Source organism: Carassius auratus, chromosome 32, assembly GCF_003368295.1.
Source record: "Carassius auratus strain Wakin chromosome 32, ASM336829v1, whole genome shotgun sequence".
NCBI lineage: Eukaryota > Metazoa > Chordata > Actinopteri > Cypriniformes > Cyprinidae > Carassius > Carassius auratus.
The window spans coordinates 5,328,021-5,347,266 of record NC_039274.1 but is presented as its reverse complement, the minus strand read 5'-3'; the positions used below and the strand labels follow the sequence as shown (position 1 = coordinate 5,347,266).

Here is a 19,246-nt window from a genome sequence, read left to right as displayed (position 1 = left end):
ACTTCATGACCTTTCTCTATGAATACGACCTGCATTGCCAGCATGTTTTCACAGTACAATACTGCAGAGAGAAAGAAAGAGTGAGAAGGAGAGAGAGAGAGAGAGAAAAAAGAGAGAGTGGCCCGACCTAAATGTCCCAACAACACACAGCTGTGCTGTAAGATCTGATACGACATTCAAAGATCAAATGTGTGGTAGATATAGTCCCTTTCTTCATCTTTTTCACATCAGACCATAACTAAAATGACACTGACCTTTACAAATAATAAAATAAAAACACGGAACACCTGACTGAACACAACGAGATGAGAGAGAGAGGGAAGAGATTAAATTAACACCTGCTCTTGGAGAGTGGTGTGTGGTGTGTGTGTGTGCAAATGAGAAGTGAGATATGGTTGTAGCATGACTTAAGTGCAGAAGCTGTTAGCTGTCAGTGTAGCACTGGTGTTGTGGGATGAGGTAGTAGGTCACTGGAGAGAGTATTTGTGTGTGGTGAAAGCTCAGATCAGTATGTGTACAGTGGGCTCAATCTTCAGTTCAGGTGGAGGAAAGCACTGTTTTTACATACTTCATTCTTATTTGTTTTATGTTAGTGCCCTTGAATCGGTTTGCCTTGCATGAGAAATTTTCTAACAAACTCATTCTTCTGTAAATGAACTAAACTCTAAAAAATAAGAATTTAAAGCGGACAGAGACATTTTTAAACCCAAAGTAGACTAAAATAGATTTGACCTTCAATGTAAACACAAGTAGACACTAGGTTAATTTTCATTCGGTTCACTTTTTGGTCCACTTTAAAGGTGAACCAAACTGTTCAATAAAACAAATAAAAACAATTATTGATCTTTAGGCATTAATAAAACATCCTTATCATATTTAGCTTATTGCTTAGAATAGGAATAGAATATGAATCCAATAAAACAGAACACATAGTACAGGTTTGGCAAAAGCAATTGTGATAAATCAATAACGTTTATTACAAAAACATCATGAGATTAATCACAATTGATTTTAATTTACAAACAGCCTCAGGTTATACATACATCATCTGTACACTGAATGAAATAGTCTAATATTTCTGTCATAATTTCCTCACTTTACCTGGCACTGCAAGGTTGTCCAACCCTCAAGCCTTCATTAGTGCAGAACACCTTTGAGAGTCTGGATGGAGTTTACAGTAGTGTTGATTATTCTTTAATCTCCACAGACATAAATTAAGCACATCATCAAGGAGAACTATGCCTGCAATTATTTTCACATGTATGCTAACCTGTGAAGGCCAAAACATGTTTAAATATTATGTGAAAAAATTAGACCCAAAAGTGAAAATTCTGTCATCATTTACTCAACCTCATGTCGTTCCAGAGCTGAATGACTGACTTTCTTCTGTGGAACATAAATGAACATTTAACCAATGTCTCTTTGTTTTCTTGTCTGTATAATGAAGGTCATCTGTAACTGAAATGGTTTGGTTAGCAACATGCTTTCAAATATCTTATTTGGTGTTGCATGCATGTTTGCATACATGTTTTAAACAAAATGAGGGTAAGTAAATGATATCAGAATTTTCATTCTTGGGTGAACTATCCCTTTAATTCAACATAAACTAACAGATATGTCCTAAATACCCAACTTGCATTCATTCGTCAACCCCTAGTATGCTAAACTCAGATGACCAAGGTAAACCAACAGCACTGATTATGAAGCAGTAGGGATGGGCATGATTAATCGACGATCGATAATTGATCGTTAAGATTTTCCTCGATCATGTTAATTTGTTATCGATTAATCTAAAGCATTTTTTTTTAATCTAATGCAGGTTGCGTTGCGTAGTGCGAGTCTTCAAGCAATTAAATGAATTTCACTGTGTGGCAGCAATTAAATATTTTACCACCATGGGGCAATATTTGACACCCTACTCGGTTATCTGTGATCTTCCGTTTTGATTTCAAAGAATAATCATGAAGATGTCACGGCGAAGTGTGGCGTGGGACCATTTTGATTGAAAAAGCGAACTAGTTAACTGCAAACATTGCGATGCCTTGTTTAAGTACAACACGGCCACGACTCAAATGATGTACCTGTGCATCCCGGCAAATTTTCATGAGGCTTTAACCCTTTCGAGTCGATTAACGCATATGCGTTTTGAGTCATTTTCACCTGATAACCCCTGATAAATTACACTCTCAGTTTTAATCGTACAGATAAGAGCAATACATCAATCGAATCTGTAAAGGGTCTATTTTTTTTGGATACAGACATAATAACAAAAACCTTTGTGCACTTATAAAATAAAGATAACAAACAAGGTGCGCTGTCTACAGTCTTTGTCTCCGCTGATCGTCATGTACAAACATTTCATTAAAATGAACCGTAACTCCGTGAATACTCAACGAAGAGACATGAGAGAGATATCTATAGAAAGCCTGGAATGTCTACTTTTAAACTAAACAAGTGCTTCCGAAAAACAAATATTCTGAGATAAAGTAATCCATATGAAAACAACGCAATGTCTGTTTTTCATATCTTCCTTCATTATTTTTAATGTGACCACGCCCCCGCGCTGAACGCGCTATTCAGATTCAAACTGCGCAGCGAGACTGTTCTTCAAGTTTTTATTTTATTTTACTGTTTGCTTCGCGATGAGAGGACTAAGACATAATTCACCCCAAAAAGATGTGATGTGGTTGATGATTTGAGAAATGGATTTCCTCAGAAAAAAGAATGAAGCACTTTATTCAGACTCAAAACGCATATATGCATTAATCGACTCGAAAGGGTTAAGAACGCCTGCTAGCAGCTGCAGGTTCCGCTGCTTTAGAGCACTGCATATGCACGCGGATATATGTTTGGTTTGCCTGAACAGTTTAACTGTCTGCACAAGTTGATCTTGTAATAAAGGTCTCACCGAGGAAAAACACGCTGTATTTTTGTATTCATTTCATTTTTTTTATTATAAAAATTAAATAATTAATTATATTATAAAAATATTAATGATTAATCGATAGTCGATCGTTAATTCTCCCGACGATCGACTAAGAAAATTTAATCGAATGCCCATCCCTATGAAGCAGTAAGCCCTTTCACTTTGTATATTCAGTAAACTGATTCAGCAGAGACATAAGCAGCAGTTGTTAAAAGGCAGTGCATCACAATTACTGAGCATGATGGTTAGAAAGATCGATAGAGCAAAGCTCCTAACATCAGCCGAGCAGAGAGAAAGCGCTCCTCAGATGACAGAGGCAAAGACTCTCGGAGTCCAATAGCAGCCATTCCAAATCCATTGCTACATATACAGTAGTGATTACATGTGTGTAATGAGATTGTGTGTGAGAAGTGATATTTCTAAGTGGAACTGAATATGGCCATATCAGTTTCAGTTCAACAGCAGGAAGGAAGAGGTCAGCTTATCCAGCACTGTGATATACTGTTTCCATATCATGTTGCAGTACGATGTTCAAGATAATGGGGTTTACATATATTATCATATTTGAAATATCATTTAACTCAAGATCAACATGTATGAATTATTGACAATTATTGAATTATTGACAATTAATTGGTGAACTGTTGGTAACCTTATACCATAAACTGTAAAAACTGTAAATTATTTAATATGGCATTAAATGTAGTTTACTGTAAAATGTATGGAAAAACTTTGAATTACTTTAGAATTTACAGTTATAAACAACACGGCATTCCCAGAAGACGATGCCTGACAAATCATACGTGATATTTTATTTAAACTTTCAGTTATGTTATGTACATTTGTTATATACACTTTTTTTTTCTTTTTTTTTAGTTATTTAGTTAATGTTTATTGAATTATTTCATGTGTTCCCCGATTGTGTTTTGTCTTTGTGTGTACAATCTGATTCCATATGTACCACATTATCATGGTGGTTATTGGAAAATTTTAAGTTAAAAAGCAGGCTGTTATTGTAGCTCAAGTAGATAAGGTTAATTAAAATTATATCACTTAATAAAAAACGCGGTTATAAGTTGTAAAATAATGTATACAGGCACCAACATGGCATCCCGCTGTGCCTAAAACATTGTCACTGCATTTTTACTGTGAATTTCTGGTAACCACAGCTGCTGTTTTTCTTTCTTACCCTAAATTTAACAGGATAATTACCAAAGATAAAAAATGTATGTGTATATAAAAACCTGGTTTCCATTAAAACTAATCTTCTATATAGTATATATGGGTCCATACACAAAGTGCAGAGTGTCAGACTCAGAGATACTTAGCGTCTCTCTCCCGGTCTCCCTCTCTCTCGCCTAAAGATGACACATTAAGCAGATTAATGAAAGAGCTAAAGCTCACGGAAAACCCATCACACTGTGAAATTACAGCACTCACTAGGGTAAAGTCCCTTTAATTTCTCTTCAGCTTGAGTTACAAGAAACAATATCCCCCTCCCACCCCCCATATGTGAAAAAGAGGAATTTAAATGTTAATGCTTTTAATTTCATTGTGTCATGTCATAACACCAGCTGCAATGCGAAGGAGCAAACGTTATTTCTTAGGAAAACAATTTGAATGGGGGAAATTTTCCGTCAACACTCCACAGCTCTGCTTCCACTGGAGGTGCCAACTTGGAGCTTGGCCTCGGCACAGGAACACTTTTATCAGAAGGATTTATGGAGATTGCAAGCAACTCAATCAAATGTGGAAACAACTGCATGTGACAAAGCTGTGGCTTCACCACCTATACTTAAAATGAAAATGAAGCGAGAGGCCCACACGAACACATAATTACCAACAAATGTGCAACAAACGCTCTTCACATGCGCAGGCATTATCTTTGCTTAAACAGCATGAGTCTATCGATGTCGTTGAGATTGTGAGGAGGAGGAGATTTGCATTGGAAATGCGATGGAAATCAGGCAGTGTCAACAGTGAGTGTATCAATGAGTGACAACACATACTGTACTGTAAGGCGCCTGTATACAATCATACACAGATAGTGAGGCCAGCCTAAGTTACACAACCTGTGATTTGCAGTGTATATTGTCAGACTCACTGACAGGGGATAATAAAAAATGATGGATAGAAAGAGTGACTTTTGTGAGAGGTGCCATTTTTCTTTCCGTTTCTAGCTTGATGCTATCTTTACATGATCATGGGGACAGGTGTTTACATACACACTCCTTCAGCCGTCACCAGAGCCTGATGGCAGCTTTCACCTGGAGCATATCAGCAGGATGTGAGCACCTGTGGTGTATCACCCTGCAAAAGCAACCCTAATCCCATCTCAACGCTCAATGCCCCATGTGCTCCTCAACCTCCGGTCAGCACTGAGCCGGTCGCTCTGTTAACGCTAAGCATTGATACATAAACATCCACTGGAGGAATCATTGAGTCAGATCCTAACATTGGGAGCGTATGTGTATGAACATGTTGCCGCTGGCATAACGAGCTCTAAGCTTTAAGGGTTTGAGCTGTGGAAAATCCCATAGCAGTTCAGGAAGGCATGTAGGGAGCTAATCATGTTTTATGTAAATGCAGCAGCTGCACACCTGCCGCTGAAATTAATCATCTTATTTGAACATACAGAGGCATGCATGCTGAATTAATTGACTTTGTTTTAAAACAATAAATGGTTAGACGTGAAAATGACTGTTTAGTCATTCCAGATTAATATGGCTCATGGCATAAACTAACAATCCATGGAAATGTAAAGGATATCCTCAAGCATATACTCACATCTCCTGCTAATAGAGCTCCACTGGCATCAGCCATGTTCATGTAGTTATTGTTATTCCCAAACTGCAAAAGAAGAAAAAAAGAATGCATTAGTTATTTCAGTTGCCATCTCCTCTCACTCTTCAATTCGCTGTAGTCTAACAGTGCAGTCATCATATAATAATGAAATTGGCTTCATACTGTATGCACAAAATAGTAGCGTTGGGAATTTAATCATAAAATAATTGATTTTTTGATTCTGAGGAGTGGGGATTGGAGATGTAATCATTTTAAAGGGGTCATGAACTGAGAAATAAAAATTTCCTCAATCTCTTGACATATAAGAAGGAGGTCATTGTGCTATAAATACATTCTGTAAGTTTCAGAACATGACGTTACTTTTAATGAAGTTCTAGACCACGTAAAAACTTGATCCTTTGTTCATTTTTTACCCCGGATTTGTTTGCAAACAAGGCACGATTCGACGCAGGATTTTCAGAAAGACTGAAACTAAAAGACGATGCAGTTCCGACTATATTGTATCTGACAGTAATGTCGCACTACACAAGTGTGAGTAATTCTTTTTATTACGTGATCACTATTGCTTTGTATGTTTTTACAGATTGTTTGATATGTAGTGAGTATTTATGTGTTTTTAGTCTAAATCACACCAGCATCCACCTATGAAGGATGTAGAATATCAAACATACACAACTGTTAGCCAATCATAGCAGTGGCGTTTACTTCAGTGTCTACAATAAGTCACGTCTGTTCAAACAGAGCGTTTCGATGAGAGGGTCAAAACAGGACAGAAAATAGCCTATTACTTTTAATATAAATATATAATATAAAAATAGTCTTGATAACATTATAAGTGGACCTCAGAGAACAGTAGAAAATATTAAAAAACAAACGCAGCTCATGATTCCTTTAAAGAGCAAGCAAATGACGAGGTCATTTATTTAAATGATTTGTTTGTCTTCACTTAAAAAAGTCTGTGTTGCACTGATAAATAATAGTGCTGTTAAATATATTAAAGGTGCTGTATGTAGAATTAACACCGAGTGGTTGAACATGGTATTGCAGTCCAAGTTAAAAAAACTGGAGAGGGTTTTTTCCCGGCCCCTTCTCCTCAGATTTGGCGCACACGCAGGTTGCCAGATTGACGACACAAACAGGAAAAAGCACACTTGACGATGAATAAAATGAAATACACTGTGTTTCAGCCAACTGGCAACCCGGCATGCCAAAATCATCCCCTTGGAATTATAAGGTTCTATCTGCATTCCGAGTAGTTTTGAGATATCGAGCTTCAAGGTTTTTGTGTTCCATTTGACTGTGTAAATAGAACCTTATTGTTTTTTAAATATAACTCCCATAATGTAAACAATATTAAAAGAATCTATCACATAATGTAAATACATCGACACAGAATAAGAATGTGAATAACTAAATTTTGACAAAAATGTCAGATAGAAACCTTACAATTTCAAGGGGACGAAACAGAATTGGGTTAACTGGCAGTGGGCGGGTTTCACAAACCAAAACTAACACGACATTCCAGGCCGGAAAGCACATTTTCAAAGGAGAATAAGTGACTGTAGCATTGTTTTTCAGATAAACAAGTATGTTAACTTCGCATGTTTCTTAAATATCTGCAAACATATAGTATTTTTATGCTTTAGTAGATTCAAAATCTTACATACAGCACCTTTAAATTAATATAATCAAATGAAATGAAAATAAATGTAATCATTATAATCATTTAAGTCATCATACAAAAGTGGTTTATTTTTAACTATGAATGTATTTTACTTCTTGCATGAGATATTTTAAATCTAACTGGATGTTTGGCCGGAATAATAATAAAAAGCACAAATACATAGAGTCACAATGAAAACCGGTAGCACAATTATTTTAAAACACAGATTTAAAAGTATGATATCTGAAATATTTTTTGCTATCTTGAAAAGCGGTACCCAAACGGTTCACTGATTAGTTCACCAGTCATGTAAATGGGTAATAATGACACGCGAAGTATCCCAGTTGCTTACCCGCCTAACATCATCTAGTGCTGTAATGCATCAGCGGGACAGCTAGGTGTGGCCTGCTGTCTGTCATGCAGAGACTAACTTTGCATTACAAAAGTGTGTGTGTGTGTGTGTGTGTGTGTGTGGGGGGGTCACACAGTCATTTTACTAATCTGAAATGCCCACACAGGCTGATGAAGGATCACGTCTTATTACAGTAGGTGAACACAAATCAACCCACACATCCAAAGACAATAAAAAAGGTCTGAAATGTGGAAACAAATCAATAATTTGTGATAAAATTACAGTACAGTACAGCCATGTAGTTTTCTACAGCTTCCTTTGCAAATGGAGCTCTTTTCTTTATTCTGTATGTACCCCTCTAAATCAAACGTGATGGCAAATTGTTGAAATGGCAGGCATCCTATCTTTTCTTCTGAGACACAAACACGCTGACAGGTAGGAACAATGGAAAAGCAAAATGAGGAATTATGGGTTAGCAGCTGGAAGGCCAGCACAGAGGGCCCTCTATAACCAGACAAATCATGCATACACACACACACACAGACATACACATGTGAGGACCAAGCACACACACACAAACATCAACCACAACAGCCTCAAGGCCATGATTCAACGGCGCATCCAACAGCCAGCTTTTGTCTGTTTAAAACAAAGTGATTCCTTCAGATGTTACACAACCAGAAGAGTTGGAATAATTGAGAAAAAGGGCTTTCTTATCTTATTGTGGAGGGCAAACAATTGCAGGAACAAATTAAGATCAGAGCAAAACGAGAAGAGCATTAATTTATTTTTCCCTTGCTTTGTTCTCTCTCTCCCCCTCATCTTTTTGTCTGAATGGTTAGTATGCGAATGTAATTACCGAAGGAACTGTAGCTAATCAACTGCGAATGGTATCCATTAATTAGTCTATGCCCTGGAGAGAGAGTGCACAAGAGAAAGAGTGTAGGGGGGGGGGGGGGCAGAAAAAGAACGAGCCGATATGTTAAAAGTCTAACCAGCACATACACATGTATACCAGTGCACAACACAAGCACACACGCGAGTCTTGCAGCAGCTGCACGACTTGAAGAGCAGGTGTTTTGGGCTGAGGAGCCTTTTGGAGCTCTCACCTGGTGCATCTACACTAAAGAGGAACACCACGCTGCCTTGCACAATACAGCACCACAATGTCGTGCTGAAAATAGAAAACCTAAAATAATAACCATTATTCAATAAAGTGTTTGTTCTGCTCTTTTGTTGTTGTTATTAATAATTTTTCTGACCATGTCAGTGAGAGTCTTCTGTTGGTGGTCCAGTCTTCTGTTGGACTCTCTCCTTAGGTCACATTCAGTCCTATCCATTTAAATACATTATTAGTGTTGCTTTAGAGTAGTATGCAAAAAGAAAATGCTTTCTGCTTTTTAACATGTCTCTGTAGAGGAAAATGAGTTTTAGGAGCAACCACTGGGGAGAGAGACAGATAGAGGTCTTTCACTAAACATCTCATTAAAAAAAAAATTACCCCACCCCCACACTCCAAAAATGGAGAATTAAAGAAAACTGTAAAGTAATAAAGCAACTTAATTTAACTGCAGCACTGTTCAGAGACAAAATGGAATTTTCAAATAAAAGTGGTATTTAAAAAAAAAAAGGGGTTTAAGAATAAAGGGGTTGTCTTCATAATCCTTAAAGGGATAGTTTACCCCAAAATGAAAATTCTGTCATCATTTACTCATTTCCAAACCTGTATGAGTAAAAGAAGATATTTTGAAGATTGCTGGTAATCAAACAGTTGGTGGTAGCCACAGACTTCCACAGAAAAACTGTTTGATTCCCAGCAATCTTCAAATATCTTCTTTGGTCATGTGTTTTTCACAGATTGGTTTTTTTTTTTTTAAAGAGTATTTATTCTAAGAGTAAATAAATCAAATATAATTTGCATTGTTTAAACTTCCAGTTGGTCTTGTTTTATTCTGTTATTGAACATATTTTCATGATCCAATCGATTCCACCACACACTTTTTCATTTTTAAATATCCAGTTTCACTCTGAAATAAGTTCCAATACAGTAAATGGGATAAGAATGACAAATAATATTGACTTTATCAATGAAATTTGAAAAAGACCACTTTTTGAGAAAGTTAAAAATGAAGAAAGACAGGGAGATGAATTGAGTGTGTGTGAGAGAGAGATCTATCAAATCCGAGACAGAGAGAGAACACAAGGTGGATTCTGAGAATATGGAAAAAAGTTCACGCCTCATTTCATCACTAATGTGGGTCAACATAACACAAACGACAAGGGGAAAGTGTGTGTGTGTGTGTGTGTGTACACAGGCTTTAAGTTATTCATTCTCACCATCAGCATTCACTCTGTTTTAAATCCCATTACCTGCCTCTCTGCCTCGCATCACTGACACATGCAGATCTACAACTCATGAATATTAATTGAACAAACATTACTCTCAAACGGATAACACAGAAGGACAAGAAGTGCTGCTTTAAACACCTCTGACTTGTGAGCTGTACATTTAACAACTAATGGCGATTAACAGAAATATAATAACAAGAGCTTTTAGGAAACAGAAGTCAGTGTGAATGGAAACAGACACAGGGGGTGTTGTTGTCGCTCTTGGCTCTCTTCAGTGAGAGAGCAGACCCTCTCGTGTTCATGGCAGGGTGGGATTGAGCCAGATGCCAAATGAGATTAGCCGTGATGGGAGGATGAGACAAACTGAAAGAAGGAAAGATAGAATGCTGTAAATGGGTCAGATCAGACAATGAAGCCTCTGTAATTAACAAGATGAGAGCCTCGTTAGTGAACTGTAACGAGCTCAAGACACGCCCCTGGTAGGGATCAGTTACAATAGATGACTAGTCAACTATTCATTCAACAACCAACTAGTCGATTAATTACATCAAGTTTTAGTTTTTTATTTATTTATTTTTATTTATTCAGAAAATCTTTAATGTTGCTGTTATATGCACAGAATATGAGGCTTCACTTGTATGAAGCTCCTGACTAATCTTGGACACCAGCGTCCATACTGATCTGGCTTTCATAACCTCAGTGTTTGTATATTCTTATGCAAGTGTTTCCAGAGGGAAATAAGATATTATTACAACAGGCTGTTCGAAGAATTACTGCGGTCAGATGGTCTTTATCTACGAATGGACAATGTGATGTATATTCGAGTTTACTGTATTACAAAAATATAACACTTTGAGAAAGGAATTATCTTTGGTATTTTAAGGGAGACGGTAAATCTCAGCCTCTAAGATGGCGTGAGTAACAAACAATATTAAGTGGTACACACAAACTTAAATCAACATAGTACACACAGTTCAGGGAGGTAAATGTGTAAACTGACATCTTTGTCCAGCAGGCCCACACAAAGAGCCTAAAGAGAGGCTGTTCTGATCCGCAGGAGAAATCGATCACTAAAAGTCAGTTTAAAGCTAAAATCATTACATGAAAGCACTGCACACAGAGAGAATACAATCACACTGACAGAGACTCTCTTTAGACAGTCACATCTTCCTCTCATCTCTCTCCTTCATGCTCTCACTCCCTCTATCCTTCACTCCTGTGCTTTGTTATTCTGCTACTGCATTCTGCTATAGCCCAGATTATTCAAAAACAATTACATCTGGGTGTATGGGGCCATTTACAAATGAAAACTGCAATACTTGAATTGATTTGCTGTAGAAGCTGGCCTTTTACAAGGATATCAGGAAGAGAGATAAACAGAAGATCTGGACTACTGATGCCAAAAAGAGCTACAAATGGCAACAACTAAATCTGAGAGCTACTTGAGATTTTTCCCACCAGATGAGAGATATGAAATGGATCCATACACAAGTTCTTGTTTTCATCCACTGAGCTTTCAGTACAACAGGCATTATACCGCTGTTATAAATAAAGAGGGAAGAACGAATGCAAATTAAAAGGGGTAAATTTGACATTGAAATACAAGAGAGAAATATGATAACCTGAGCATGTGTTACAAAACACTCAAAGTAGTTTTTAGTACTAAAATTATTATTATTGTTATTAGATTAAATGATAATGCAACGTGTCTTATTTGGACACACATCTTCATTGTAAAACATGCCATACAATCGAAGTTGTCACACAAGAGTTCACTAGGGAACGTCACCTCCTGCCACCCTAGCATCTGTTTCTGCTGTGTAACAGAACCGGACGTACCATGGGGAATGCCATTAATCGGAGATATTTAGATAAGACCAAACAGTCCTGTTTTGTCTCGTCTAAATACCTCTGATTAATGACAACCTCTGTAACTTCCTGTGCTGGAGTCATAGGTCAGTTATTCTATTTCAATCCTTACAGAAAAGCTTGAAAGAAAGCCCTGACTAGCTGAAGCTTCATCTTTGATCTCAACTGGCAAAGCACTGGCTCTGTGCCTGAGAAAAACTATAGCTGGATATAGCTTCAGAGATTTTCACAATAGAACAGAACATCCAGTTACACACTCGATCACACACACACATTAAAGTGAACACAGTTTGTGTGTATGCTGACTTGCACCTAATTTTATTTAAGATTTTGGAATGTACCAACAAGCCCTGTATAATAATAATAAAAAAGTAAGCAATAAAAAGTGTACCCTATAATTATCTATTTTTTTTTTTCATAGTAACAAGAAATCCTGTGCAACTTCCGAAGCAGCGTTTTCTATTGTAGTCATCATTTCCATGACTAATTTCTCCAAGAGTGTATATTTAGCCGTTATATACTGTACATTTCCTTTATAGCTGTTTGGATACATCTGCAGTGTTCTGCCTGCCAGTCTTTTTAAATCTGTGAAACACAAACTGTTAAGAGCCGGCTCATACATCAGCTTATTATTCTAGCGAATACTCCACCATATTAAACAAATGGATCAGCCCACAGCTGCAGAGAGAAGCCTGCATGAGGGGCCAGAGTTTATTGTCTAATTTAAATCTTGGCTGTATTCCCGGGCCAGTGCCACATTCCAATTTGTGGCTGTGTAGCCTGGCGCCACTGACAGGAGTCCTTCGGAAAACACAGTTATGGCCTCCCTCCAGAAATGTGTCGAGAAACAAAGCAATCAACAGGTTGTGGAAGATTAACAACGTGGTTGATATAAATTAGCCCGAATAATGAAAACGGTTTATAGGTTTTGTGCCACACAGAGCGCTTACACCTATTGTGTGTTCACACACAGCTGTATGGAAAGAGAGGTCTTGCTCACATATGAAATCCAAACAGTGCTCCAGGCTTCAGGCTAAATAATATAAAAAAATATGAAAAAACAAACCACTAGAGGCATTCAAGTGAATCAATAGGCATCCCATATCGAGCAATGTTTACACCTGAACTGTCATCTTTATCATTGCATTTTCAAAGGAGGGCTAAGATTGCGATGGCAGTAGCACAGAAATTACAATTCCTCATCTTCTCTATTCACTTCTGGTCATTATGGTGACACTCTGAGAGCCTAGGAACAAAAGAGCTATAAGGATTTGCACATGTATGCCCTAAAATTATTCTACTTTTGAAGAAAGGGCAACAGCACAGAGATCAAAGAGAAACTGAAATAAAACAGAGAATTACTGAAACTGTGCCACATCGTTAAAAGGGTTTCATGCAGTGTGGATGGAGAGAACTTCTCTTCAGCAACAAAGACGTTTTTAAGAGAACAGAAGAGACAGTGGAAATCATCCTGTGAGTGATTCTGGCACTACAACAACAACAAACAACAAAATAAATTGGAGGAATCAAAGTACATGTCAAACACACGACAGAAATGTGCCCTCATCAAAACTTTTTAAACACAACCTATGATAAAATCAGATACTAAACTTAAATAATTCAACCATTTGCATAAAAAACTAACAAAAGTCCCTGACAAAATGTCTGTGTCCATTATGCACTGGGGTCCAGAAAACTGTACGGTCTTTCACTGCAAGGACATCATGCAATTTTATCCCATTTTACGGTGAAAAGTCTGAAAAGGGGGTCAAAAACAGATCCTATATTTGAGTCCTGACCTCTGGTACAGGCCAAACGGCAGAACTGCTACACTAAAATAACAGATTGGGCAAAGCACACAAAACATTCCACAGCACATGTAGACACTGTCCACCTCCATCTGTCTTCATTAGGCCAGTGTTTGACCCGTTTCTCTGCTTCTGAAGAGGTCTTCTGGGGCCTTCTGTGTACTCCTGTAACACTGTTAGCATGGATATTTTGAAAGCAGTAACCTCAAAACAGAACACAGCTAGCCAATTTACAGCAACAGCGGGACAGGTGAAGACAATGGCAAGCAGCTAATCTCAGCCTAAGAGCAAAGAGACAGAGGGAAGACCTGACATGGAATGCATCATCTGAGGATGGGAAACGAGAGATAGACTTTCTCTTGGGTGATGAAGAGATTTTATTGATCAAAAATAAATAATAATAATAAATTCATTCGTTTACACAAAGGAGACCAATGCTAGTTTTCGGAATGGCCCCAAACCCAGACGTCAGATTTTCAGGACAGATCATGACTAGTCAATCACAAGATTTGTTACAATTATTAGTCCTGAATTAATGTATAGAAAACAAACTGGCCGAAAAGAAGAATTTGCGAAGTACAAATTCCAATTCCAAACAGTTGGAACATCTTTGCCTCTTCTTGTACTGCACATCCACACTTAAAACCTCCAAATTGACCACAGCAGATATGAGGACAGTTTTATTTTCATTCCCATCTCCCACTCATCCTCAACCATTCCAATTAAAATCAGAGTGACTGATTGAGTATAATCGTGGCCAGAGGCATGACGTTTAAACACTGGCAGACTCGCTGTCAGTGTGGACTTGTCATGTACAACAAAGCATGTTTAAAGCATAATTGAGGCCAGATGGCTGAATCTGGTGCCAAGACAGACAGGCAGTCCATATGCATGGCCACAGAGTATCAGTATGACTGTAATCAAAAATCGCACAAGTGTCTGTCAGACAAGTCTTTCCACTCAGCGTGCTATTTTGAAAAAATCTGCAGACAACATTCAGTGCACCTCCAAGGCCTGCTGCAGTAGTGCAGCAGAAGCCTTCAATTAGCAATACGTGGCAATACACAGTCCTTCACTTCAATAACATGCTCTCTGTACGTGCACATGAGAGCACGCCGCTCCTTTCCATGGCTAAATGATGTATAATAATAAATAATTTTTTTTTTTTTTTAAGGATCCAGAGACCCCACCAGGAGGATGGGGTCTGCTGAAAATTTTAAAGAAACATTATGTTTGGTGCAGTCAAAGTTAATTGAAAACTTGAACAACATTTATTGTGAAAAGTCTTTAAGGTTTGTGTGCATGAAAAGTTTATTTACAAATGAACCCCATAATGACGATAATTCAAAAATAGTAACAAAAACTGAAAAAATAACTGATGAAATCAGTGATTTCCCATCAAGAGTCAAAAAGAGTCAAAAACTTTATTGGCTGACCACAAATACGTTGGATGCCAGTGATATGACTGACAGTGGAGCACAACATTAAGCATTGCTTCGTATTTCTCTGTGAAAAGAAAAATATTCTAAACGGCCTCGTAAAATCTGAATACACTGTAAAAAGTGCTACACCCACACAGTAGGTTTTATATATTTTAAATAGTTGTAATCTAGTTTATTTTATTTGTTTTATACTAAAAAGTATAAATATACTTCCTCTTTACTTAAAATATATCACTTTTTACATAACAATATATTTTAAGTAAAACAATAGCAATTTATTTGGGTAGCTTTTTGTATGAGTTTGTTGTGTACAAGAAATGTTATAAAAGTGAGTTGAAATACACAATTTATTTGAGCAGCTGTCGATATGGCATGTGTGTTCATCAAACTTAAATATTTGAAATAAAAAACACATAAAAATTAAGTTGGATTTATCCCTTTTTCACTGGCGGGGACTTTCCAAGGCAGATGCTTCCTCGGCACTTCAACTGTTTGAAAGCTGCAGCGGATCTAAATTTCACAGACTGATTAACACGGTAAGATGTGCAAGTTTTGGCAATTTATTGGTGATGTAAAGTCACGCAAAATCGTTCACTCAACTAGGAAGCTAAAGTAAGGTTTGCAAATTGTACTGTATAGCTAGCTATCCTGCACACATGGCAAGCTAAGTTGGCTACACAGTGGTAAGCAGTGAAGTCTTGTATGCAACGATCAGAAGACAACAGCAGTTAAGACCGTGTTGTTAATATGAAATTAAACAAGTGCTTTAGTAATGCCTATTATGTTTTAAGACTACTTTGGCTTTAATTTTACCAATAATATCACTTTTAATCGTTAGTTAGCGTTAACTTACCCTGTTAACTGCCATTCACATTTTTGAACATAGACTTGAAAGTGCATGATCCAAACCTATAATTCACGACTGAAAACCTTTTGTAACATGATTTTGATGTACAATTTTCATGGTAGATGAATTTAAAATGGGTTTCAAAGGATGAATTTTGAGATTTTATGTTTTCAGGTGATATATAATGTTTTCTAAAGTGTGATGGAGAAAAAGGCAACAAAGAAGACTATATATATATATATAAAGTCTTCTTTGTTGCCTTTTTCTCCATCACACTTTAGTGCTGTGCTGTGTACTGTAAATAAAGGTGACTTGACTTATTTAATTTCATCTTAATAACACAGTCTCCGGTGGGGCATGCAGCTGTCGTGGGGTCCTCGTGTTATCAGCAGCAGAGTTGTAAGTGCATTTGATAGCACTGGCTCAAAACCATAAAACTATTTTTAACCTGTTACTTAAATATTTTACATTTACCACTGGTTTTTAAACTTATTCTAACATGCATATTTTTTCTGTCTTTAGGTAACCAAGCGTTTTTGTTACCTGGGGTCTTCAGATACAGGTAAGAAAAACTTCAGAATAGATACAGTTAAAGCTATAATTATTCCCAGGTAAGTAAAACATAGGTAAAATTGCAAACAATAGTGTTGGCTCCATACAATTACATTTCTGAATTAGGTTTTATGTACCAACCACCAATAGAAGGCAGATATGATCACCTTTCTGCCTCCTACTACTGCACTAATAGAAGCTTGATTCATTCTGATAAATACAGCCTACATGGTCAGTTAAATCTCAATTTTGTGAGATGCTGGTGATAGTGTGAGATCTTTTACAGTACAGTGGTAGTGGTGTATGTATAGTACAACCTTTTACATCAATTGCATGGTTGAAATACAGAGGTTCTCTAATTTGTGATACTGTCATCAGGCAGTGAATTTTGATCAGATTTTACTTGTTGACAGGATCCGTCTGGCTATGTGGAGAAAAGGAGAGAAGTGGTACTGAGATGCCTGATTGAGTACATATGGGAGGGAAAGGAAGACCTCATCAGTGTCCACCATGTATGTACTGGGCTTAAAGCTACTTATCTAATTTCTGTCTGCATGTTATTACTATTGTGATGATATGGGGTAATTACTTTGTTCTTGAAATATATTTAATACAGTAATGTGATGAACAATAAGGTACAGGCAAGGAAAATTGCATTGTTTTATTGTAATGTATCCTTTGAACCAGAAAAGACAACACTCACGCTACAGTAGATCGTGATAGTATAGTACCAACACTCTATGACATTGTCATGGTAGACTTCACTCTGGTCACATGCTCTAGTCAAAGTATCCATCTAGTATCCATCACCTTAAGCAACTAAAAAGTACAACTTTGACTTTGTGTCGTATCTGTCTTCTACCAGTCTGCTATATTCATCTCAATACCTGTTTGTCTGACCAAACTCTTGATTCTTTTTTGTCTCCTCAATAGAGTCATGATGAAACAGAGGTGCACGCTGAGCTTGGCAGTTCCCCACTGAAAATATACATGCGCCATCAGCCAAACACGATTGGGATTATCACAGTTGAAGGACAGCCCATGGTCAGAGGTGTGCCAAACCTGTAGAAAACCTCCTGTTTGGACTTGTCTATGCCCACAACCTCTAATATCACTCAAATCTGGTGTATACTTCTGAGATATATCACAGGCTCTTTGTGGGATTGGACCCTATGCATACTTTTGTATGTTTTGTAGGCACTGTTAAAAGTGACACTAGCTGACATTGAATAAATGTTATTGTCTTTAATCTGTCTTCCCATCTTTTTCTTCTTCAATTGAATTTGTAATTGTTATTGATAAAGTCTGTTTATGTAAAGTGATTTACTGTACTGCTTAGAATATAGACATTTAGATGTATTTTCTGAGGTAATAGCCAGGACTTAATTAAAATGTTTATTCACATTTGATTAGGTTAAATTTACTATGAGCATAAAGTTCATAAAACCTAACTAAAATGAGTACAGGTTACTTGTAGCAACACATAAATACGTTACATATACCAAGAAAATTAGGTTTATCTAACTGACTAATATAGCACTTATTAGTTAACTCAACTTGATTTTGTTGTGTTTGAATTAAGTAATTTTACAGAGTTTATTATACTTGAAAAAGGCTGCAAGTTGACTCAACTTAAAACATCCAATGCAGCCACTTGCCTCACTTTTTATGAGTTTGATCTAGGTATTACTTTTTACAGTGTAGTCCACGTAATCCCATCTGGGTAATTCTGCAGTGAACACTCTGGCATCGTTTCAGTAAACTCTTCTGCCAGTAACAACAATCACTGCATTAATCTCTCGCATCAAATCGTCAGGACCGGCAGAAAGTCTGGAGCAGCGCCTCTGCCATCACACTTTATGAATTATACAGAAATAGAATATAACATTGCACACGCGGTCCAAAACATACAGGCAATGCTCTGGGGCCTAATTTATCATTGTTATTCAAGTGCTTGCTCACCTCACACTTAAAACAAAATCCTTCTAGATTCTAATTAAGCTCTAAGGTACCTCCCAAGGGCTTTACTTTGGCAAAGAAAAGCACTTTGATTTATGTAGCACTTTAGGCCTGCCTGTTGCGAACACACTAGTGATAAATATGAGCATAGAGCAATTACTCATATTTGTTAATTAACTCCCGCTAACAATGTTTTCCTCCACAATGTAATGAAAACACAGCAGATTGAACACAAATATGCCCCGTTATTTCATGTCTCCACCTACATGCAATTAAGATGAAAATAATTTGCTGCCACAGAGCCCTCGCTGTGAGGGGGAATTTCCACGGCGTACCAAATAAAAGCCGTTTACCCAGCACAAGCAGCAATCACATGGAACTGATAGGCTTTAAATGCTGTAATTAGCTCTCAACCTTGTGGCTGTCCAACTGCATCCCACTAATGTGCGAACACATGCACTTGTGAATTACTTCAAATATCACAGCTCTCCTCTGAAGCCCTTTAGCCTCAGTTAGACAGGGGCCAGACACTCTCTAGCTCTCTCTCTCGAATAAAGAGAAGATAGCTGAGCGATCTTTTCGAGGAATGTCATACAAGTATTGTATCCTACAGGACCACGATATTGAGAACAAATATGTTAAACACAAAGGTCTCACATGCCAAGGCAGTGAAA

At 37.3% G+C, this 19,246-nt stretch overlaps 1 protein-coding gene and 1 long non-coding RNA gene across 2 annotated transcripts in view; one reads left to right on the top strand and one right to left on the bottom strand.

The window, feature by feature from the left end:
• The window catches only part of LOC113051412 (TOX high mobility group box family member 3-like), a 47,886-nt gene that overhangs the window by 14,481 nt on the left and 14,159 nt on the right, over positions 1-19,246 (bottom strand). Inside the window, exon 2 of the mRNA XM_026215154.1 lies at positions 5,714-5,776. Coding sequence (XP_026070939.1) covers positions 5,714-5,776 — 63 coding nt within the window. The remainder of the gene's footprint in view (positions 1-5,713; positions 5,777-19,246) is intronic.
• LOC113051413 (uncharacterized) lies at positions 15,432-17,843 on the top strand. Its single transcript, XR_003276893.1, has 5 exons — positions 15,432-15,750; positions 16,406-16,460; positions 16,584-16,623; positions 17,027-17,125; positions 17,547-17,843. It is a non-coding gene; the product is annotated as an uncharacterized LOC113051413 (long non-coding RNA).